The sequence below is a fragment of the Cryptosporidium ryanae genome, assembly GCF_009792415.1.
Source record: "Cryptosporidium ryanae isolate 45019 chromosome Unknown contig_11, whole genome shotgun sequence".
NCBI lineage: Eukaryota > Apicomplexa > Conoidasida > Eucoccidiorida > Cryptosporidiidae > Cryptosporidium > Cryptosporidium ryanae.
Genome location: NW_027125521.1, coordinates 288,826 through 313,091, shown reverse-complemented (window position 1 = coordinate 313,091; position 24,266 = coordinate 288,826). Strand labels below are relative to the sequence as shown.

At 30.0% G+C, this 24,266-nt stretch overlaps 11 protein-coding genes across 11 annotated transcripts; 7 read left to right on the top strand and 4 right to left on the bottom strand.

The window, feature by feature from the left end:
- Positions 1-939: 939 nt before the first annotated feature.
- FG386_000076 (uncharacterized protein) lies at positions 940-3,444 on the top strand (the record flags this gene model as incomplete). The annotated part of the gene is made up of 1 exon (XM_067339577.1): positions 940-3,444. The coding sequence occupies one exon, from the start codon at positions 940-942 to the stop codon at positions 3,442-3,444; it is 2,505 nt and encodes an 834-aa protein (XP_067198185.1).
- A 478-nt stretch (positions 3,445-3,922) lies between these two features.
- On the bottom strand, positions 3,923-5,626 carry FG386_000075 (uncharacterized protein; the record flags this gene model as incomplete). The annotated part of the gene is made up of 1 exon (XM_067339576.1): positions 3,923-5,626. The coding sequence occupies one exon, from the start codon at positions 5,624-5,626 to the stop codon at positions 3,923-3,925; it is 1,704 nt and encodes a 567-aa protein (XP_067198184.1).
- A 930-nt stretch (positions 5,627-6,556) lies between these two features.
- FG386_000074 (protein with 4 transmembrane domainsand a RING domain) lies at positions 6,557-8,896 on the top strand (the record flags this gene model as incomplete). Its single annotated transcript, XM_067339575.1, has 1 exon — positions 6,557-8,896. One exon carries the CDS (start codon positions 6,557-6,559, stop codon positions 8,894-8,896), a length of 2,340 nt encoding a protein of 779 aa, XP_067198183.1.
- Positions 8,897-9,348: 452 nt separating this feature from the next.
- Positions 9,349-11,211, top strand: FG386_000073 (uncharacterized protein; the record flags this gene model as incomplete). Its single annotated transcript, XM_067339574.1, has 1 exon — positions 9,349-11,211. One exon carries the CDS (start codon positions 9,349-9,351, stop codon positions 11,209-11,211), a length of 1,863 nt encoding a protein of 620 aa, XP_067198182.1.
- Positions 11,212-11,581: 370 nt separating this feature from the next.
- On the top strand, positions 11,582-12,889 carry FG386_000072 (uncharacterized protein; the record flags this gene model as incomplete). The annotated part of the gene is made up of 1 exon (XM_067339573.1): positions 11,582-12,889. The coding sequence occupies one exon, from the start codon at positions 11,582-11,584 to the stop codon at positions 12,887-12,889; it is 1,308 nt and encodes a 435-aa protein (XP_067198181.1).
- A 189-nt stretch (positions 12,890-13,078) lies between these two features.
- Positions 13,079-13,817, bottom strand: FG386_000071 (uncharacterized protein; the record flags this gene model as incomplete). The annotated part of the gene is made up of 2 exons (XM_067339572.1): positions 13,079-13,665; positions 13,736-13,817. The coding sequence occupies 2 exons, from the start codon at positions 13,815-13,817 to the stop codon at positions 13,079-13,081; spliced, it is 669 nt and encodes a 222-aa protein (XP_067198180.1).
- A 1,616-nt stretch (positions 13,818-15,433) lies between these two features.
- Positions 15,434-17,662, bottom strand: FG386_000070 (uncharacterized protein; the record flags this gene model as incomplete). The annotated part of the gene is made up of 1 exon (XM_067339571.1): positions 15,434-17,662. The coding sequence occupies one exon, from the start codon at positions 17,660-17,662 to the stop codon at positions 15,434-15,436; it is 2,229 nt and encodes a 742-aa protein (XP_067198179.1).
- A 706-nt stretch (positions 17,663-18,368) lies between these two features.
- FG386_000069 (uncharacterized protein) lies at positions 18,369-19,082 on the top strand (the record flags this gene model as incomplete). The annotated part of the gene is made up of 1 exon (XM_067339570.1): positions 18,369-19,082. The coding sequence occupies one exon, from the start codon at positions 18,369-18,371 to the stop codon at positions 19,080-19,082; it is 714 nt and encodes a 237-aa protein (XP_067198178.1).
- Positions 19,083-19,259: 177 nt separating this feature from the next.
- Positions 19,260-20,018, top strand: FG386_000068 (uncharacterized protein; the record flags this gene model as incomplete). The annotated part of the gene is made up of 1 exon (XM_067339569.1): positions 19,260-20,018. One exon carries the CDS (start codon positions 19,260-19,262, stop codon positions 20,016-20,018), a length of 759 nt encoding a protein of 252 aa, XP_067198177.1.
- Positions 20,019-20,188: 170 nt separating this feature from the next.
- On the bottom strand, positions 20,189-21,295 carry FG386_000066 (uncharacterized protein; the record flags this gene model as incomplete). The annotated part of the gene is made up of 2 exons (XM_067339567.1): positions 20,189-20,501; positions 20,571-21,295. 2 exons carry the CDS (start codon positions 21,293-21,295, stop codon positions 20,189-20,191), a joined length of 1,038 nt encoding a protein of 345 aa, XP_067198175.1.
- Positions 21,296-22,605: 1,310 nt separating this feature from the next.
- FG386_000065 (membrane skeletal protein) lies at positions 22,606-23,931 on the top strand (the record flags this gene model as incomplete). Its single annotated transcript, XM_067339566.1, has 1 exon — positions 22,606-23,931. One exon carries the CDS (start codon positions 22,606-22,608, stop codon positions 23,929-23,931), a length of 1,326 nt encoding a protein of 441 aa, XP_067198174.1.
- Positions 23,932-24,266: the final 335 nt, after the last annotated feature.

Here is a 24,266-nt window from a genome sequence, read left to right as displayed (position 1 = left end):
TTTAACCCAAATACCTCACGTAATACGATGAAAAAACCGAAACACCACACAATAATGTCAGAAAAATTAAATTAAATGAGTGAATAGACATAAAAATTTAAACTTTATTTCCTCGAGTTAAATATTGTATTTTTTAAAAGAAGTATTTAAACGTACTTTTAAAACAGAGTGAGCTTGTAGATCTAACTTAACTTTTTTGTACGATTTTATTCTCACAAATTAACTGTTTGCATAAATTCAACATAAAAAATCCCAATCCGATGTGGTATTCTGCAAATTGCAACAAAAAACAAAAATACTGGTAAAATTTTATTTAATGTAAATGTGCATGCAAAAAAAAAAAAGAAATTAGAAAAAGCCCCGCCAAATTGTCATGTTTAGAGTAACTCATGCATCGCGACAACGCGTAAAGTAGTACCAGAATAATAAAAGTTACAAGAAAAGAAATTAAAGAAAACAAGAGGTATAAAAGGATTTGCGAGTGCCTTGTATTAATGAAACGAGGCAAAAGATAGATAGATTCAAGAATAATAAGAAAAGGAATAAACAAACGTGTACCTTGTATTGTTATTCTTTTACAATAATATAAAAGATTTATAGTAAAGGCGTGAATTTAATACTTTTTTCTGTGAAGGAATAAAAGGTGATTTTGGAGGCATAAAAAGGGGAAAAAACTAGGAGAAAAAGGTGAGGGAGTTGGTTGTTAATTAGAAAAGAAAATAACAGGCATTATAAATTTTGATCAAATTTTAATAACGTAAATAAAGCATTCTTGCTTTGGTTCTGTGGAAAATATTAAATTATTGTACAATTTAATGGTTTAATTCTTTTAGATAAACAGCTTTGCTGTTATTTCAATAATTAAGAAACACTCCAAACAAATAATTGTATTTTCTTTAGTTGAGTTGTATTATAAATATAAATAAAGTAGGCAGAGAAATGCATGACGCTTCAATACAGTATATGGAAGAATTAGAATTAAACAACGGAAGTGAGAGTAGTGAAATAAGAGTTTTAAATGATTTAAATTACAACTTGAGCGAGAATGCTGCAGTTACTAACACAAGTGAGCACCTTTTAAACGCAACAGGACTTAATAATGAGTCTGTGTTTGAAGAGTCAGTTAGAGAGGAGTTAGGTGGCGAAATGAATGAATTGGTTGAAGCTTCACGTAATTTTGAAGGGCATATTATCTTGTCGTCGGTAAATAACATTATTTATAGAATGAGAGATGGGATTAGAACGGTAATGTTAAGTGGGAGGGAACAGCTTCCGCTAATTAAATTTACTTTGAGAGTGTTTATAATAATTTCGTTAACACTGGTTCCTCTTATAAACGAATTGCATTCGGTGATTCCGTTGGTATCTATGTTTATGAACGATAATAACTGGATCTTAGTTCCAAGATTAATGAATGAGCAAATAATAAACAAGGATTTGTTGTTGAGACTGAATTCATACGAGTCATCATTTTTAACAAACCATAAAGAAAATTTCATGCATAGTTATTCGTTTAATTATTTAAATCTGAATCACGAGGAGCAAAATGGAGGTTTTTTTACAAAACAGAAAAGTAGGAAATTCAAGTATTTTGAAAGAGGCAGTAGCAACACGTGTGTGAATAATGAAGTTAGTCTATTGTTATATATAGGAGCCTCCGGAAACAGTTACATGAATGGGATAATGGATATAAACGAGGAGATCAACACATTAAATAATAGATTCTACATCTTTGGAGACATCAATAGGTATCACTATAACGGAAGCAGTTTAAAGTTGATAAATAATATTGGCGATAATGATGTGATTAGGTTGAATGTTCCTTTTAGCTGGTGTTATCCAAGTGTCCGCGAAGGCAAGGCCTTTGTTTACAATCAGAGATATGTTTCAGTAGGATCAAACATATACAGCGAAAAAATAGAAGTATCTAGCATTAACAAAGTGAGTGTGGTTAATACTAGGAGAAACACTAACTCGGGTAAACCAGAAATAATTTCATTAAGTAAATTTCATAGAGTTTATGGTTGGATGAAATTAAAGATACACAAAAATACATACAAATACAGACCCACTAACGTATTTAAGTTTATATCTCTATTTTTTGTTTTTTTTAGATGGTTTATATTGGTATCGAGAATGATGATACAGGTGTGGAATTCTGGATTGAATCAGACTTTTAGTTTTGGAGTTGGCACTGGAATAGGTCTTGGAAGTGGCATAACAACTATATTAGGCCTGGAAAATAACAATAGTGATGCTAGTCTCTCGTCACAACAAAAACTCATGTCGGAAATAAAATCTCTAATTTCATTCTGTATTTTCTATATTTGGTCTCTTTCATGCGTATACTTGCTTTTTGGTCTCACAACCAACAAATGCAGTTCTTTTCCAAGGGTTATACTGCACGAAAGCATTCAGTGGTTATTATGGATTTGTGTGATTGTAACACTAATCTGTTTTCAGCTAGTCAGACTGTCTACGTTTGATACAAATGAAAACATCGAACAGGAAAATAATTCTTTAAACGAGAACAATTCACAAAATAATGAAAATCTAAGCACCGTTTTAAGATCAAGAAATAGAAAAATATTAATTCAACATATATTATCCCTAATTTCCTGTTGTGGATTTGGTTTCTCTCTAAGTGGAAGCGTTTTATTACTCTCAACAAGAATGACAAGTCCGTGGGTAAATTCTTGTTTTATTACAATTATTTCACAGTGTTTGGACTTGCTTTTAAGAGGATATCTAGGCCTTATCTTCGATGGAAGCATTGATAGCATAGATGGAGCCTACTCGAAAATAAGGTATTACAAATATGTTTTTCCCGTATACCTTCTTAAAGATGAGGAAAAAATTAATTGTAACAGAAATGGCCAGAGAGAATGGGTTGTTAAGTGTTCATACAACTCTTTTCCTCCTCCACTTATCTTTAAACATAACTTCATTTCTATTAGACTCAATCAAGTGTCACCCACATTCTATTCGGTGAGTGATTATTTTAAAGACGACCAATATATGAAAAACAATTATGTAAGTGAAAAACAGACTGAAGACAATTACAATAACGAATTAGTATATAATTCAAGTCACTCCTCCGTTAATCCCGCTACAATTTCATCATATTCTCCGCCATCACAAATTAATTGCATGATATGTTACGAAAACCAGAGCAATGTTGTATTCTCTCCGTGTTTACACAGCGGAATTTGTGATGCTTGCATAGATGAATTAATGAAATGGACGGTCTGCAAATTAAGAAAGAGTCCTTGTTGTCACTTATGTCGTTGTCCTATTGAAATTGCATGGCAGCTGCAGGTTGGTAATAAGACTAACACCAACATAAGTGCTAGAGACACCGGAAGCTTTTACTCCGAGAAGTGTATTGAAGTTATATACCCAAAACTACAGGTTGATTCTGATTTAGATGGCAAAAACAGATAAGTAACCGTCAAATGCACATTATAATTTAGCGTTTTAAATCAAAACAATAATATTATAAATAATGCATTTAATAATTTGTTTTCAAGGACAAATAAGTTATATTCTTTTTTACTCAGAGGAATGGTTTAACTAGAGGGACAAAGAGCCTATGGATTACGAATAATTAAACAATTAACAGAAAGCAACTTCATTTTCCCTATTTCTGTCATTTTGTTGAATTATTTTTATTATTTTGCAAAGCAAATACAGTCATAAACAGAGTTCCCGCAATAACACGTGTAATTTTGTGTATTCACAAATACATGCATGCATATTGTAAATGGCAGTTATAATATACATATTTAAGTTATTTATAGAATTAACTCTTATAAAGTTTAAATTTAAATTGCTTTATTATATTTGTTTATCTTTTGAGTGACTTATAATTTTAAATTAAAACAAAACGGTACACTTCGCATTTACGTTTTTTACGTGTTGTTTATGGGATTGAGAATATGTGAATAGATTGGTCCTTGTGGATACATTTAGGTGATTGTCTGTTATTCTTTTTCATCTTGTCTGAGACTGTTGCAATTAAATTATCTGAAATGAAAGAAACGCCCTCTATATTGCAATACTTAAAGTCGCATGCGTGGTCTCTTGGGAAGTAGAAAACTTTACCGTTTGGAAGTAATTCAAACTTTTCTGGATCAAGGAATTCCCCATCTCCATAATTTATTTCGCCTATCCAAAGTGACGAATCTTCTTGAGAAGTGACTGCAACTTTGTTTCCTCTTATATCTATTGAAGAGTAATCCTGAAAATTTGCTTCTTTCGGAATGTTAATCATTCTCACGGATTTCCAAATACATCTCGAGTTCAAATTCACTAATTCAAGGCTTCTTTCTTCGTCTTTATCGTTTCCTAATTCAATATATACTTTTTTCATTAATATCAACCTCCCATTTCCATACTCCTCACCCTTGGATTCCCCCATGCAATAGTTTCCTTCGCACAGACCCAGAAGATAAAACTCACCAGATCTCGTTCTAAGTCCAACTGCACCCTCAAATCCCTTGTTGTCAAACTCAAACTTATGTTCCGCGGTACACGTCTCTAAAACTTCGTATGACTCTACATTATTTACATCAACAATTGCTAATTCTATAATGTGAGAGTGATAGTGCCTTTCCCTAACTGTATAATTTTCACTGTAACTCGTGTTTTTTAAGGAATGAGAACTTTCTTTAAGGTATTTGTTATTAAAGTTGGTTATTTCGTGAGGGATTGACTCCCTAATTACGAAAAAGTGTCCGGTATAGTCATCCCTTACTATTGCCTCGAACTGTGAGTCTTCTTTATCTGGGTCTGTACCCAATAAAAGTTTTTTTATGTCAAAAGGGTTGCCTCCCGGAGTTGTTCTCCTTATATCTAAAAGTTTGTTATAATGAGAAAATGGAGTTAAACTAAGCCCAAATTTTCCAATGTGCCAAACATTATCGCAAACTATCCATAATTTATCATCAAATACTTTAACATCACTCGCTTCAAACTTATTTATGTTCATAATGTCTTTAGGTAACGCGAAGTAGGATAATTCATATACAAGTTTTAAAACCTTTTTTGTATAGTTTTTATCCTCACAAATATTTGAATCAACGGCTCTTCTATTTATTCCTTGAATTGTATAGCGACTTCCAAATATTGTATCTCCAGAGTTTATTTGAAAGTTTTCAAAACCATTTTTAATGCTTGAACTTATTTCCTCTATCTTATCCTTAATTTCTCCAGTAAAATTTGAAATTGCTTCTTTACTGTCGAACAATTTTGTTTTATTAAGTTGCTCATTTATAGATCCTAGTTTTATTCCATCGTGTTTTTTGTTTCCTGTCTGTCTAATTCCATCTAATTCTAAAGTTGTGTTTTGCTCCGTATTATCAAATTTATCACTATTTAATCTTTTTTTCAAACTTTTATCAAGAGTATCTCTTCCTAATTCTACTCTTGCCTTTAATGGGGTTTTAATCAAAATTAGTATTGCTGCTAACACAGTAAATAAAAAAAGAAAATTAACTAGTGAAAACCCTTTTCTGTCATTTGTTCTGCTGTTCCAATTTGCTCCTTCATATATATTGTTGCCTTGACCATTCCTTCCAAGAGAAATATATTCGCCTTGTAATATATTATTGTCCTGTATTTCCATATTTTCTCGTTTATTCTTATTTAACAAGAAAGAAGTATAGGTGCATATATAAATAAACACTAGTTTCCCACTTCTTACTATATTTTATTTGTTATAATTAAAATAAATTGAAAAAACGGATAATTTTTCTATAGCAAAAATGAGAACAAGTGTGAAGCTTACTGCTATTGACTTTTATTTTTGATATAACTGGTAAAATATTTGTTCCGAGTAAGGTTCAACACTAAATTTTTATTTAAAGTGAATATATTATTACTTACTTAAAGTCAATCACAAAAAGTCAAATTTTGGTTAATAATCAATATATTTACTACAAATTCAAAGAGATAAATAATTCGCAATATTATAATAAAATTATAATTAACTAAAGAGGAAAACTAATTTTCGAAATTATGAAATTTAACCCTCAAATCTAATATTAAATTCGCATATTTTTTTGCAATAAAATTTTTATTTTAAAAAAGGTATCGAGTGAATTGATATAAACACTAGAGTTGGCGCTCAAGATCACATGCAAATAATTTGTGTCACTGCTTGAAATGGCGCCTGGTCAGAGGGTGCAAAACAAAATCTACCAATGTGGGTATATAACAAACAAACAAATTAAAAAAAGAAAACAAAAGAATATTTTAAAAAGTGACACTAGTATGTTGGAGAGCAGAAGAAGGTTGGAGTATTTTTAGATAAGAATTAAGAAAAAATATATGCCAGAGGGAACCCAAGGTGGAAACAGCAGAAAAAGGGACTGATTTTTGTGATAAATAAAAATATAAATTTAAAATGTCAAAGTAACGCTAAAAATAAATAAATAACGAACAAAAATAGGTTATTAATTTTTGTAGTTTATACAAAACTAATATTTTTGCAAGTATGAGATTTAGTTTGTTTGAATGAATTAAAAAGACCATTATGATAACTGAAGCGAGTGAAATGCCACACCAAGATGGAGTTTCTAGAATTAATCAAAAGGTGAAAGTAATTTGGAAACACACATTGCGTGCTACGCTAATTTTACTAATACTGATACCTTTACTATTGGAAGTTTACTTTGTGACTCCAAATATTGTTGAGTTTACGTCAGGCAAAGAGTGGGTGAAGGTATTAATAAATAACGATATTAAAGAAGTACCAACAAATACGGATGGTTACTATGGAAATGGTAATGGAATGAGTAGCGAAAACAATGGAATTGGTGACCCTAAAAGCTCAGATTCAGATACCAAGTTGAGTTTAGGTTCTGGTAATGACAAAATTATACTGCTTTTATTTAATCCACAGGATTATCTAATCGATGAAATAGATGCGAAAAACAGGAAAAAAGGAGAGCCTTTGGCTATGAGCAGTCACGTTTACTATAAGAGCAGCAATTTAAGGAATAATCTTAAGTCTTTAATCGGCTTCTCAAGTTTTGATGATATGAATAAAAATAAAAGAATTAACAAACTTTTAGTTAGAGGTTTGAATAGTGAAAATACAAGCGGTGGAGTGGGTGAGAAGGTATTGGTTATAAAAAAAGACGAATGTAATTGCAAGCCTTTAAGTGAGAGTTATATTGACAAAAATTTAACTGGTGGTAATTCTAAGAACAGAGATTGGTACATATTAAATTTAGATGGCGAGGACTTTATATCAAAACCAGCATATATACAAATGTTTGCACTAATGGTATTGATAGTGAGATGGATGTTCATATTCAATTATACAGTTTTACAGTTGCTGATTCCGCTTATTGGAATTGAGAATTTAATAAATAAGTATGTAATGAAATCAAACATAATATCGTTATTATATTTTTCAAGTTCAAGTTTATCACTTTCAATCACTGGAATAGAAGGTAGGGACTGCATAACTTGGTGGTTTTTTGGTCCTGATCCAGAATATGTACTCAAATCACAGCTTTTTGTGTGGCTTATAGCATTAATTTGCATTCTGCTTTATTTGGTTCAAAACATACTTGAAAAAGTAATTCACATATCTGTGAAGTACAAAATGCTTAATGATTTTATAAAAACTTTTATTTATATTCCAATGGGGTTGATAGTTATAGTTTCAGTTACTCTTTGTATTCTTGGAATTATAAAACCATGGATATTTTTAGTATGGGGAACAAGTTTAATTATAGAACTTGAGAAAAACATTAGGGAGTTGAGTAAGCTTAACATAAGTGATTCAGAAACATTAGGTATTGTGAATAACTATTACAGGGATACTACTTTGAATCAGAGAAATTCACAAAGTGATTCTTATAATATAGACGAAATTAGTATAGTAGAGATAAAGGAGGACACTAAATCCTGTAAAAGTAGTGACGAAAAGTTAAAAGAACAGGAAAATGGCTTAATAGTTATTCCAATAAGCAATTCTTATTTTAAAATCTTAGACTCTAGTACTGAAAGCTGTTGTACAAAACTCTTTACGTGGTATTTGAGTCATAACAATTTTAGATTCTCAAACAGAAACTACTCTAATTCAGAAAGTGTTGAATTTAACAGCAAATTCCTAAATATTTTTGAATTTAAAATAATGGACATATTGAATCACTATAAATATGAACTCAAAAATCAAAAATCACAAAGTTTCGACACAACAATTGGGTCTACTAGCTTTAAATCATCTTCATTATCTTTCTATTCTTCATCATCATCATCCTCTTCTTCTTTTTTAAGGGCTAGTTCTTTTCAAAATTCAGAGTTTGGTGGCAGTAACCCTCAACAGTTATTTATTTGTAACATATGTTTTTTAGAATCAAAATCTACTATTATATTTACACCTTGTGGACATGGTAATGTTTGTATTGATTGTCTTGGAGAATATATATCAAACAATATTAGGCTAAAGCAACATCCAAAATGCCACATTTGCCGCGAAGAAATTACCAAGATGATCGAAATAGAGAAGAATAACCGTTCCCAAAGCTATGAATTTAGGGAAGGAGATTTTTGCTCTCTTAAAGATAGTCAAAACACTAATTTTGAATCGAAAGTCATTTCAAGTGCAAAGCTTGTAGCGGAAATTACCTATAACACTAGAGCTACTTCAGATGTTTCAAACAACAGCAGTTTTCAAACGTCAAATCAGAACAGCTCCAATCATTCAAATTTAGGCAACAACTACAATTCTTCGGATAACAATGCTAACAAAATTACACTAAAAATATCCAAGAAAAATTCAAATTTACTTACAAAACCATGTATTAAAGAGCTAATTGAACTAAGTAATCAGACTCATAGATCATATCCATTTGCGCGTTTTCTAGGCAGAAATAGATAGAATTTTTGAATTTACTCACTTTTGCTTCCTACTTAAATACTTAATTTTTTACTTTTTTGCGTAATTTTATATATCCGATATATTAAAAATGTGCATTTAATGATATTATTCATTATCTCTAAATCATTATATATATATAGGTACCGGTATACACAAACACTTATTACCACATGTATTGGTGTGCGAGGGATGGCGCCAACAGCAGTTAAATACTTTTGCCTAAAGCACGAACGGGATAGGATTTATAGTAATGCAAAATATATTTGATTTCTTTAGACTCCTTATATATCGGTAGAGTGTGTTTCACTTTTAAGTCAGGATAAGATGTCGTTGAAGAGACAACATATAGATGATTTGTGCAAAAACCAAAGGTTCCATTGAAGTTTCAATAATCAAATATATTCAAGCACTTTTTGGTAATATATATATATATATATTTGAAAACTAACAATATGGTTACGACAATGGATAATTATGACTTGAGTCCACAAAATGTTCCCTCTGGGAACATTATTTCGCTTTTGAGGTATAATTTAAATAACGATAACGAAGTAAAAAACAGTGTTTTATGTTATATATATAATAAGATGGAAGAAAGAATGTCACTTAAATACTCTAAAGTTCAAAAAAAGATAAATGGAAGATTAGGAAGGAGAAAAAGTGAGGTTAAATATGGTTTTGAGAGTACTAAAGAAAATAAGTCAAAGAATATGCTATTCGATCATATAATATCGACCCTAATAATATCAGATAAATTGGAAGCTAAACTGGATGTATTGACATTGTTAGAGGAACAATATGATACCTTAATAGGCGACCCGGGGTCAATATTAAGTGATAAGTCCTGCTGGAACAGGTACAACACGGTATTTAATATATTCGAGAATATGGCAACACTAAATTACTACAGGTTAGCAAAGGAGGTTATAAATTTGTACGAGGCAAGTACGAAAATATCAGAAACAAACGTGATTAGCGTAGATAACATATATGACTCATTAGTTAAGAGTAAGAAATACTCAATAACAGTAATCATACAATCTCAAATACTCGTGGCCTTTACAAGCATAGCAATTAACATAAATTTGATTGAATTAATCCCATATTGGTTTTCAAAGTTGATATCTATATTATTCATAATATCTAAGGAGGATTACATACTACCGCAAAAGATGAACGAGAAGAATATTGTTGTTTATAAAAACTACTTTTACATTAAAAAATACGCAAATGAGTGTTTAAATGAGTTGAATAAAAATTACCCACTGTTATTTAATGGTTTATTAAATTCAAATGTTGTATTGAATAAAACCCATGATAAACTTACAAGCAGAGAAATCATTGTCTTTAATTATGTCTACAGAAATATAAGTAAAAATATATGGCCAAATAATTTGGAAAAACATTTTATAAGCGAGTTAAATGGAATTTGTAACAATACAAGTGGTAAAAATACATTTTCAAATAACTTATCTATAGAGCTTATTATATCTATAATAACCCATTTAGTTTCAGCATTAAGTAAAGATGAAAAGTTGATAACTAAACTTGCAAAGGAAAAGGAAAAGTTTCTTACTTATTTAGTGACTTATATTATGGAGGATTTATCCTCAATTTCAACGTGGGATTTGCACAAAAGAATTTTATTCTTGAAGAATATCACAAAAATACTTTCTATACCTTCAAATGTGCTTGAATCCTCATTGTTGCCGTTATTTTATTCTTCAAAAATTCATATTTTATTTGAAGTGAATCTATTTATAATTGAGGAAATATCTAGTGATTTGTTTGGCAGTTGTTGTCATAATATTGTTGGAATAATAAACAATTATTTGATTCCCAGTAATATCAGATTATATTCTGCTTTGTGGCTACAATTATTGATAAATAACTACAAACAAAATTTCAGTATGACTAAAAGTATTTATAATATTTCTGGCATTATTGATAAAATAATAACACCTAAATGGTACGATTCAAGTTCACTTAAATATTCAAAATTTTTATTATTAATGCAATTGAGGCTAAATGGAATTGTTGATTCGAGCAACGACAAGTTTTACAGTATTATTCAAGATTCACTCTTTACATTAAGTGAGTATTTAATCATAAAAGCACCTGTGGGTTCTCATTCGGTGTATCTTAAATTGCTTTTCAAAATATCACTATTGTTTGGAATGGAAACTTTTATTGTTGATCACATATTCAAATATTCATCAAGTAAAAATTGCTTTGTATCATACATACATGTGCCAAACGCAATTAAGTTGATAAATTTAATTGCTTTGTATTCAAAAAACAAGCAAAATAGGTGAGTTTGACTGTATTATATCATTTAAATTGACTTCTAACTGAACATTGATTTACTTTTGAAGCGAACAAATAATATTTTTGATATATAATTTGATTAATCATATAAAATCTTTAAAAACCCCTGAAGAGATAGGTCCGTTTTTGCTGTTGGTATTATATTTGTCTCAAGAACACAAGTTATTTATTGAATTTGGTGGCTTAACTCTAATTACTGATGTAATTAATACGTTATTTTACATTACTAAGGTTTTCCTGGAAGGAGCACGCCAGCCGACAGTGAGGTGGTTACATATGAACAAAGTTTATTCAGTAAGTTAACAGGTTAGGCTTGTTTTATGTATTAAATGCAGCTTTCAGGTTTGCTTAAACATAATGGTAAATAATATAAACAGTTTCGAGATAAAGCATTTGTTAAATAAATTGATAAAGTACATTAGGAGTTTGATTAAAATAACAGATACTCAGATACTTGAATTCATTGTTGAGATAGAGAAATCACTCAACAATATTGGAATTAATTCAATTAAAGGTTTATATGAGTCGGAGAACAGCATTGAATTTGACGCCTATAGTTTAGACGATATATGTGAAAAATACGACTCGCAGGATATAGAAGCAGCATACGAAGAAAAAGAAGGCGAGAATGAAAGGTCAAAATATTTGGTTCAGAGCGAAAAATTTGACAAACACAATATAAAGTTAATTAAGTGTAATCACTTTAGAAAAAGGATATACAATTTGAGTGACAACGATTCATTTTCAATATATTCTGAAAAGGACAGTTACTCAAATATTGTTACACTTCCATTTCAGTTAATATTCAATAACAAAGGAGAGAACACTCAAATTGAGAACAAATACATATATGCATTGGAGTTTGATTTTAGGTCATCAAAAAATTCGTTGGAGATGCAAAAAATATATATACCTTTTTTGAAGTCACAGGAAACTCAAATAGCTGGAATTGAACAAGAAAATGATTATGATATAGGTGACTACGTGAATGGCAGTGAGACTGAAATCCTGAAGATCAGCGATGACTTGATATTTTTGTTTGTTAAAGCGAAAGTAAATCATCCCTGTCCATGTTTGATTAACATTAACTTAGTATTTAACGACGAATGTGGTTCTGTACACATGATTGAGCTTGATAACGTTAATATATCTTTTCAAGACTTGTTTATTCCATTAGTTGACGAAGAAACTGCTTTGAAGTACTGCTACAATGTAATTAAAGAAAAAATAACATATTCAGAACGCTTGAATTACGAGCACAATATAATATATTCATGCAAAGTTTTGGATTTGCCATATAAATCAATACTTGACTATATCAATAAGTACATTCTAATATTCGAAGTTAGTCACAATAAATTAGAAGGTTTAATAAACAACGAGTTTAGCATATTTGAGGAGTTTGACTTTAAACATGATTTTTTAATGAACAAGCACAAGCAAGAATTAGGTAGCTTATGCAATTATACAGGTGATGAGGACGGATGCATTCAAATAACATATAAGTGGTTCTACATTCAGTTGTTTCCTAAATATCACATTGTTTTCCAATTCTCAATTACGGAAAGTGTGACTGTAATCAGAATATATACGGATTTGTCTGATGTGCTCGCACATTGTGATTGCTTATTTGATTCTTGGTTGGACAAAGGTATCATTAACTAGAGCTTAGATGCACAATTCAGGTTTTGTTTTGCTTGAAGCCATTTATTCTTTTAATTTACCATTATATAGTAATAGAATTTCACTGCCGAATAACTTGGGTTAGGGAAGGTAATACAATAAATACCTATTTAATTTGTACAATATTAAATATCTATGTGCTGATTGTATAAAAAAATATAAGCTATATCGTCAAGTCTTATTTTTTTCCATATATTTGTGTCTCTCATATAAATGTTCTGTTTTTCTACTGTTTATTTCGTTAATCATTTTTCTTAAGTATGGTAAATTGTAAAAGTGATGCTTACTTTTTTTTGGCAGGCCCTTTTTGGCATTTATGTACTTATTTATTCTTTCATTCTGAATCGCTTTTGTATTTTCAATAATTTCTTGCAATTTCTCAGTTTTAGAAACACTCACAGCAGGCACCTCACTGTTTGCTTTGCAATAATTATATTCGTGTTCCACTCTTTCTGGCGATCTTGAAAGTGAACTCCTTTTTCCTGTTCTTCTTCTTGTTGTTTTTCTTTTATATTCAGTTTCTCCTATTCCAATTGACGATAAGTTAGACATTTCGTTCTTCTTCTTATAATAATCCTCATTTATTTTCTTGTGTTTAAGTTCTATTTTTTTAATTACTAGCAGCGGATCCTCTTTAAGTCTATTCAGTATTTCCTTGTCATCTATTTCATCTAAATTTCCTCCATTTGAACCTGCACATTCACTCTTGTAATCATATTCACCCAAAATCTTTCTTTTGTCTTCTGGAATGTCCTCCCCTAAAATTTGTGTGGAATATTTAGTTTAAAAGGAACGAGAAAAGGCAATGGAAAAAGGATCGAAACCTACCGAGCAAGTATTTCTCATTGTCGTATTCTGACAAGGCTTTTGGGTTATACAGAAATTCTAATCTCTCAATTTTTTCACTCATATTTATTAATTAAATTTTCCTACGAAAACTATATTTATCCTTAAATACTCCAATTCACAAAACTTTACTGTTTAAAGCACTAAACAAATATTGTATTTTGCGAAGTTCATCCTAAGTGTATAAGAAAAAATTAAAATGGAATACTATTAGCTCGCTGCATAACTATAAGCATCGTTTAAAAGTTATTAGAGTAACAAAATAAACTTGATGTAACTTTCATATGTAAATAAAAAATTTTAATTATGTACGCGCCACATTATTTTAAACAGTTAGACTAGTAACATTTAGCGACTTAAAACGTAAGAGTATATTTTATTGATGTTTCTGAAGAAAATAAGTAATTTATCTAACTTTTGGCATCAGCTTTACTCAGAAGCCTTGAGTGATAATCAAAAAAAGGACGTATAAGTAAATGGTTTAAAATGGTGGTAAATTTTAACAATAGGTAAGAGAAACAAAGAGAACACACACACACACCAAGGAAAACATGGCTTAAAACAAAATAAAGTTGTATTTATAAATTAGTTTAACAGTTTGCTATTTTTTTTTTTAATAAACCTTTAAACCTTTTTTTAACTTATTGACTTTATCAGATTGATTATGTTTACAAATACACATTAGTTACAAGCTCTTCTTATTCATACTGTTCATTAACTTGTTTATTTCAAGTTCAATTCGCCAACTAATTCCTGATTATTTACTTTATTACAAGTATAAAAGATAGTTTGCATGCAAATTTTGTTAAATTTTGTTGCCGCCAGTTGGCATATATTAAGGTAACTAAAAATTTCGATTTTGGAACTTTATCATTAAAATAATATTTAATTTCACATATATATAAACATTTCTATAATGAAATTGTATTTCTTTTTATTTTCTTTTTACTGGTAGACTTAAAGCTAACTATTATATTATTCAAGTGCAATGTATATTGCAAATAAGAATTCAAAATGCTCGTAAAATATTAAATAAAATTAATTAACTTTTCAATTATTTAATGTATTTAGGTGGAAATTTTACATTTAATTATTAAAGTGCCAAACTTTATTTAAAATATAAATATTCATTTTATACTTATAATCTATAACGTTCCTGTTTTTGCTATACTGTTGATTTATTTTAAACAGTTTCAGAATTTTCACATTTTTTGCTTATGTACATTAAATATTATATATTAATATGTTTGTACAGAATAAATTACTCAATTATATACTTAAAAATCCTTAAATCAGTATATGTTTTTTAATTTAAAGAAAGATTAAATAATATTCTATTTTGATGAATACCGGTAAATATAAAAATTTTTTAAAAATATTTATAGGCAAGTAAACTAACAAAATGTTTATTATTTATACAAATCTAAGTTAAAGTTCCTCATTTAAAAGGTATTGAATCGAATTTAGTAAAGTATTCACTCAACCTTGTAGGAGTAATTATAAATGAATAAAGGAAACCTTAAATAGTACAATATAACGATATTTAAAATTATAAACTCCCTTTTTTAACTTATTCTATTTAAATTTACCTTATAAGTTTCGATTCTATATCTATTATATTTTCAGTTAACAAAGTAGAAGATAGTAAAAACAATGAAGTATTTGATTTTACTTTCAGATTTAACTCTTCAAATTTCCAGAATTCACTATGGAACCAACACTTCTCCTAGAAGAAATGCTGTTTCTATAAGTAGTGGCATCGTCTAAACTGAATCTCGGAGTTATTGAAACACCTTTTTGAAGCCTCAATAATGTATCTTCTACAATTTCTAAAGAATCACCCACATTTGAATTATAATTAACGGTATCCTCTTCATTTGTATCAAAAGCTTTTTTTGCTAATAATCTTTGGAAATTCTGCATTCCTATTTCGGCGTCGTCCAATAATGACATGCAATCATTGAGGATTGCAATACTCTCCATCTGCATAAACTGTGATTGATGACATTCATTTAGTAATTCTTCAATATTGTTATCTAAACTATTTACGCACTGTTCCTTGTCATCTTTATATGGTATTACTTCTGTATCAGCAGAAGATGCAGGCGAGGTCAAGTCGTTTTTATCGTCATCAATATTATTATCAGTGTTACTATTGTTTAAATTTCTTTCCAATATTTTACTTGTTGACTTTAATAAATACTCACATTCAACGCGGCCACCAATTGAAGATTTGTTATCTGAAGCTAAATTAGGCAATAATCTAGATTTAATTTCATCTACTTCCTTTAGTGCGTCAGTTAATCTATTTATATTTATATTTAATAATGCTATCTTATTTATTAATTCTTCTCTTTCTGAACTAACTAACTTATTTTTATTATCATAATATCTAATATCAGGCATATACTTTTTAATATCTTGGAATTGTAGATCCTTCTTACTTTCATATTCAAACATTTTGTTTAAAAAGTAACGATGTATACCACTTATTGCCTTAATCATTAAGTCTTTGTCCATTGATACATCTCTAATATTTTGTTCATCTTCTAGACTTTCTTGGAAAAGACGAATTTCTTCTTTTGATAGTTGAACAAGTCTCAATGATATGTTATTATCAACAGAGAGCGTATCCAACATTTTATCTATATCTATATCATCATTACAATTATCTATATTATTCGTGTGATTTTCAATCAATGGAACTTCACTAGGGTCAAATCTTAGTTCTTTTATCTCTGGAATCTTATCCTCTTTTAATACATTACTTTTTTCCGTTGAAAATCTAACTTGTTTCGAAGACTCATTCACAATATCAACACTTTTTCTGAGTATACTTCCTCTTTTTCTTGAAGCGTCATTGTCATCATCATCTGTTTTCTTTTCATTAATTTTTTCTATTACTTTTGGAGATGGCCCAACGCCTATCTCATTTGTTTCGACTCCCTCGACAAATTCATTAAAACTGAACTTTCTTAGTGGAGTGTCACCACCAACTAAAACACTACATACATTTTTCTTTTTAAATACCTCGTTATTTCTGCTCATATTATTCCCCGAGTAATTCTGTTCATTGCGGAAAGTACTCTCATTTATATTTACATTTATCGAAGCCTCTACCATTTCTGATTTTTTTTTATTCTGATATCTTTTAATTTCAGATCTCAGATCTTTCAACGGAGTCTCCACCGACTCTATTCCTTCATGTACATTATAGGCATTTAAACCCCTCACATAAGAAAAATTTTTTCTATTGTGAAGTTCATAGTTCTCATCTTGAAAGTCTATAATGTCATAATCGCCATTGTTTATTGTTTTTCCTTTGTTTAAGTGCTTATTTCTAATACTATTCAAATAATTTTCATGGTCCTGAATCCCATCCCCTCTATTTATTTTAGGCCAAAAATCCTCCGTTCTCGGAAGAGGTGGCAAATTAGAAGAGCCTTTCTCTATTCTGGTTCTTGAAACCTTTCCATTCTCTCTATAAATATTTTCCTTTGGTATCGCCCTTGTTCTGCTTCTAGTGTTGTATCCTGTTACTTCTCTAAAAGACATATCGTCATTTATTATGTCAACATCATCAGTTCTATATGCTCTCCTATTTCTATTTTTTATCTCGTGTATACCATCAATGTCTTGAGGAATCAAAGTTCTCCTATTGTTGCCTCTAGAAATAACTCTATTCTCCATATTGTCAAATCTATCTTGCATAACCAACATATTATTAATATTGGTCTTATTAACACAGTGTTTTATTGGATTAGTAGACATATGTGGTTGTAGTAACTCGACAGGTGATTCAGTCATATTTCTATAGTAGTTCTCATCTGGTAAATTAATAGATTCAAGGAACGGACTTGAGGGAGCAACATCTTGAGTAATAGATCCATATCTCCTTTTTCTGCCCATTTTTAATCATAAAACAAAATATATATTGAAAAAAAATTTTAAACAGATTTGTTCTTTTCAAACCTTTACAATTATTTACTAATTGAAAAACATCTGAAATCTCGCAACGTACTGTTTTCAGTTTATTCTAAAGCTTGCTTCTTGTATAATACTTTCCATTAATTACTGCTTGGTATTATTTGCTAAGGAACGAAATACAAGAGTATATAAATAAATAAATAAATATATATATATATATATATATATATGTACATATATAAGCAAAGAAAAAATTCGAATCCACCCTGTAAATTAACTATCAATATATAAACTATTTCACACTAATTTTTTTTTGTGTGTGGGGGGGCTATACCGGTGTTTGCATGTTTGTCCACTTAAAATTATACAAAGCCTAAAGTAATTCAAATTAAACAATTTGATATGAATATGTTTGAAACAAATCGATAATGTTTAATATCTTTCAGTATTTTTGTTTTAAGTTATTCTTTTTTCTGTTAGATAAACAAATTACCTTTTAGTTGAGCTAGTTTTATCTTAAATTTAAATATTTTATTCAATTGAAATTTGGAAAATATACCGCCTATAAGCGGTTTAACGCTTATTTCATTTCTTGCTTAAATCTATTTATAACAAGTAGCATGTTTTATGTAGGTAATAAAGAAATGAGGTTTGTAATTATTTGAAAGTTAAAGTTACGCGAGAAAAAATGAGTGAATTAGATGAAATTGAACACATTCATAGGTGGACACTTCGTAACGAAGATAAATCCGTATGTTTTGTGATATATTCTCTTTTTCAAGGTCTTTTATGTGTGGCAAATATGATTTTTGGTAATTACATATTAATATTACACTATAAAGAAGTTAGTCAGGACAAGAATTTATTGGTTATCCTATTGATTACATTATTTGGAGAACTTCTAATACATATAGTTAGCATTTTACTTATTTTATTAGTACGAGTACTTTGTGGTATAAGATCTTTGGCTTATTTTGTTTCAATAGCTGGATTATTAAATATAATTTTTCAATCTTGCTTCTACTATATTTGCTTTGGAATAAGTTTAATGACTATTGGATCATGGTATTTTTCTCTAACTAGAAATAACAATGATTTTATTTCTCATTTTATTATTAATTATGACAAAAATAGTCTGTTTGTGAATCAAGTTATTATGTATTTCATAATTGAAGCCTTTATTTCATTAAACGAAATATTTTATAGTATTCCTATCGTATTCAGTGCGATGGGTTATGGTTTGTCTAGAGAAATAAGTAAAATTAAGGGAAAACCTATCGTAGAATTTCACAAATTAGATAAACCCATAACATTCACGAGACTCCAAAATTATGAAGATGCTTTGAATAATATAAGAAACAATTCACAAGTAAAACCTGAACATTGTTATATAGAGCTATAATAATTTATATTTCCTTTTATTGCTTTCTTCTTTTTCAACTGTTCTTGGCATGCTTTTCTATATTTTGAAATCGGTTTTTGCATCAGGCTTAATTTGGCGCCAATCTTCTCGGTAATGTTTTAGTTAGAGTTGTTGCCAACCCTTTGAAATATAGTAAGCTTGTATATAAAAATAGGAATGGGAAAATTTTATTGTGAATATTGCGACATATATCTGACTCATAGTTCTACAAATGGGAGAAAGCAGCACAATTCCGGCAGAAAACACATAAATAACAAGATAGACTACTATAAAAATGTAATAAAAGCACCCGGATTCAGTGCACCGTTATTATTCGATTCAGAGTTTAACGTAATAGGCCACTTAGGAAATGTTAAACAGTTTATTCAAAATAACACTAACAATTATACAGGAGAGAAAAGATCTTTTTCGTGCATTGACAGAGAAAGAGACGGAAGTAATAAAAATATTCCAAACAAAAAGAGCAATGTCAGACAATCAAATGGTTTCCACTCAAGTAATCAGCAAAATGATAGTGAGAAGTCTAACTATACAGTAAAAAACACTAATTTACATGGAACAAGCGATAGTAATAATAATAATAACTATTCAAACCATTCAAGCTATAATAGAGGAATTCGTCACGTTAAAAAGGGATTTAATAATATGAATAGTGGCAGTGCTAGAGGTTCTAGTGGAAATAACAACTACAATAATAGCAATAATAATTACAATTTACAAAATCACCCTCAACAAAATTTCCATAATCACAGCAATAATGGTCAAAGCAATAACCAACGCGTTCATAATAAGCATCATTTAAATCACAATAATTTAAAGTATAATAATCAAAATAACCACAACCGTGTTGTAAATAGTTTTCATTGTAACAATAAAGAAAAAATCGGAAACAATGCAAACACTTATAATAGATAATAGGTTTCATTGATTTTAATTAAAATGTTTATGTATTAATACACTCAATTTTTATTATATTGATATTTTTTTAAGACTGTAATAATTGTTATTTATAAATCTTTTATTTATTTTATTTAAGTTTTTTGAATATTTTTGAATATTTTCTTTCTCAGCACATTAAACTTGCGTTAGGTGAAATATTGAGGCATAAAAGAGGTTATGTTTTTTGTAGTTTCACCTCTTCTAGGAGCCGTATCGAATGTGAGGAATTGTCTGTTTTCATTTTCATCTAATTCCATTAGGGCAGCCTGGTTTCCACATCTATAGCAGTAATTTGGAGCACTAAATACAGTCACAACGTTCTCTCCATGAGACCAAGTATATCCATCCATTATGAGTTGATGAGCTCTGCATATTGTTGAAAGACCATTGTTATGTATAAACTTTTGACTGATATCAGGTCCGAATAAAAATCCTGCTCCTCTTGGGGATGCAGACCACCTAAAATAAATAGTAAAAGAATTAAGTATTTTAACATTGCTCTAAAAGAGAGATTTTGAAGCAACTTACCCATCTTTTTCGTCAGGATCTGACCAAAGTAGATCACACATAGATCCTTCATGTGGGATTTCGTGAAATCTATTAATTGAGTTAATTTCATCTATAGTCATTGCTCCCGGTGAAAGTCCACCATGATCACAAAATATGTGATGTTCAACTAAGGCCCCGAGTGGTAGATAATCAAACATATCAGTTAATTCTTGCCAAACTGAAGAATTGCCATATTTTCTTATGCACTCATCGTAAAAGCCATATATTTGAGAAATATGTCTGCATTCATGATTTCCTCTTAATATGGTGACTCTATCCCTAAACTTTACTTTAAGTGCCATAATAAGACATATACATTCAACACTATGATATCCTCTGTCTACATAGTCCCCTAAAAATAAGTAATTCACGTCAGGTGGCATTCCACCAATTCTAAAAAGTTCAAGTAAATCAAAAAATTGGCCATGAATATCCCCTGCAATTGTAACTGGACATCTGACTTTTTGTACATTAGATTCATTTATTAATATCTCCTTTAATTTTGAGCATAGATGTCTTATATTTGTTGAAGACAAGGGCTTACAAGATAGTAATTTACCAATGCACTTATCCAAGTCAAATGGCTCACTTTCATTTGTTTCAAGTACAAACCCATTTATTGTTGGCTCCCCCAAAGATTTGTGATCTCCAATACCATTAAACTCTGTCTGTACTTGGCCAGTAGGCACATTTTCCAAGTTCATTTTGTCTATCTCCTATTTCTAAAGAAAAAAAGACTAAATCCTTGTCTGTTGTGCATGAATTAATCTTAGAGGAATATCATAAACAAAAAAACCTCTAAATAAAATATATATTAATTTCTCTTATTTTTTTAATTTAATGAAACGTAATAATGGATTTCTTAATTATTAAATATTATAATTATAAACTTGTTTACTTTTCCTTACTGTAATACATTAATAGACCTATTTCGTCCCCTTAAGTGTCAATTTTATTCCTTTATTATAATTTGTATTTAATATAAGTTAATATTCCTAACACTATGATTCCCACTTATCTCAGTCCACTCTTTACTTTTTTTTTTAGTAAATTCGTTATTTAAGTATTCCCGCCAAAACTTTTCAATACATTAATTTGAAAAAGGCATAACGATATTTTACACACAAATATATAATTATTACAATCAAATAATGTAATTAAAAAATAGTATAGTTTTTTGTTAACACACAAACAGAGATATACTTATTCTTAATATTGATTCATATTTTTTTGTTAACCAATATGGCAGCTTGAATGTATAAACAAAACTTGAGTTTTTTGTTATTCCCCTGCAATAAATATAATTGTCAATTATATTAAAATGAATGCGTGTATTTTTAGATATAGTGTAATAATCATTTCTTGCTTTGAACTAAAAAGGCAATAGGATAAAGTTTACTTAATTCGACAGAAATTAGTTTGTAAATAAATAGGCAAAGTGTAAATGAGAAGTGTACGAAATTTGAAGAACGAAAGTTACTCGTACAAGTAAATTTATTAGTAAAAACACCACATATTGCTACTAAAAAAACTATTTAATACAAAATAGTCATCTGCACCCATCATATTACATTAGCACAACCTCATTGAATAAATTTATGTCGCGCCAAAACTATGTGGTTTTTTTATTGACTAAAAGTGGGGTAGTAAACATGTAGGCGGGAATATTATTTATTAAGGTTAAACAAGCCAACATGCAAAACCAGTAAATCGTCTGGGAAAAAAACCATATAATTTGAAAATTTGCAGGTCTTAATACAGCTATATGTGTACATTTGTGTATACATATCGTATTAAGTTTTATGAATACTTTGTCAAATTTTTTGGTGCCTCGAGAGCTTTAGCAGGTTTTTCTTGAAATACTTTATTAATATTATATTATAAAGTGAGAGCAAATCTGTCAGAAATAAAAGTTATAGAATTAGTTTGCTTTATTTTATTCACTTTTATCTTAGTATTGTTTTAATTTTAGCCATATTTATGTGACTGAGAGCTTGAACAAAAATTTAAAAAAATGCAACCTTTTAACTCCGTTGGCTTATGTTCAGCGAATTCTGAATCCCCAATAAATGAAAACTACAAATTAGGAGAGGAAAGCAAGGAAAGACGCTTTATGATGAATGAATTTTGTTGTCTTAATAAAGATGAAGAAGCTAACAATTTTGAAAGTACTAGCAAGCACGGATATAACGACAAAAATGAAGAAGGGAATGAGTCAACACCTTCTCCTGGAAATGCTCAAATAGTTACTGTTCCATTGGTGCAGGAGGTTAATGTAAGAGATAGAATTATAGAGGTCCCTGAAGTCCACATAAAACAAAAAATTAAGCAAAAAGTTATAGTTAGGGATGTAATAAGAAAAGTCCCTAAACAAGAAATAAGATACGTAGACAAAATAGTTGAAGTCCCAGAGATAAGGGTTGTGGACAAATTTGTATCAAAACCAGTTACAAAATATATTGAGAAGCACATTCCTAAAATAGAAGTTAGGGAAGTAGTAAAAGAGGTACCAAAAATAGAGATTCAATATGTGGAAAAAATAGTAGAGGTTCCAGAAGTAAGAATTGTCGATAAAATAGTTGAAATTCCAACAATACATCATGTGATTAAAGAAGTGCCTAAAATTGAATTCAAGGAAATTCAAGTTGAAAAAATAGTTAAGGTTCCAAAAATAGAAATAAAAAAAGTAGAAAAAGAAAGAAATATTCTTGGCCCCGTAGAATATATAGACATTCCTGTCGAAAAAATTGTATTAAAACCAAGTCCTCAGATAATCGAAAAAATCGTTCAAGTTCCCGTTCCAAAAGAGGTTATTGTTGAAGTTCCTGTATACAATCCTAACATCAGAGACTGTGTTGAAATTGAGGTCGATAACTACAAAACCATTGAAAAAGAGGTTGAAGTACAAGTTCCAGGAAAGATCATTCCTGTACCCGTCGAAGTAGAAGTTGAAAAAATTATCGAGGTCCCAATTCAAGTTCCTCAAGAACACGTAAAAATAGTTCAAAAACAGGTACCTCAATACATCGAACATATAAGAACGGTTGAAATACCTCAGTATCAGGATGAATTCGTTGAAGTTCCTCAGTACGTTCCGATGGTTCATCACACTATAATTAAGCCTATCGTGTCCCAGGAGTACAAGGAGCTCCCACCGGTTGTCGAACAAGGAGACGTGAGATATGTAAAAGAGCCCCCGCAATATCTAGAGACCGAATATGTTCATGGAGAGGCCATCGAGCTTGATGGGGACGCGCCGCTTCCAGCCCCACCCTCCCCAAAATACACCACGATCAAGGTACCCGGTAACGGCGGCCGACACAGCGGGTCACCGGGGTGACAAGCACCAACAGACAGCGGAGGAGGGCTCCAGAATTTAGAGATACATTGGTTTTAAAGTTCGACCTATAAAGGCCGTAGGGCATGCTGCACAAGTCGGCAGTGTAAGGACGAGGCAACAAATTGAATAGGTCATGAGCAAGCTCAGAGGACGCTAAACACCCAGTCAAAAATTTCTGTGACTTATAATAGATCCCGTAGGACCCATATCAGTTGTCACACTGATAAGAACAGATACTACACTTGATCATAGCCAAAAGGCCGAGAAGGTATAAGCTTCCTCTCCTTTTTAGGTACTGTCTTTATTTTCTTACACGATCTTGTGATGGCTCTCAA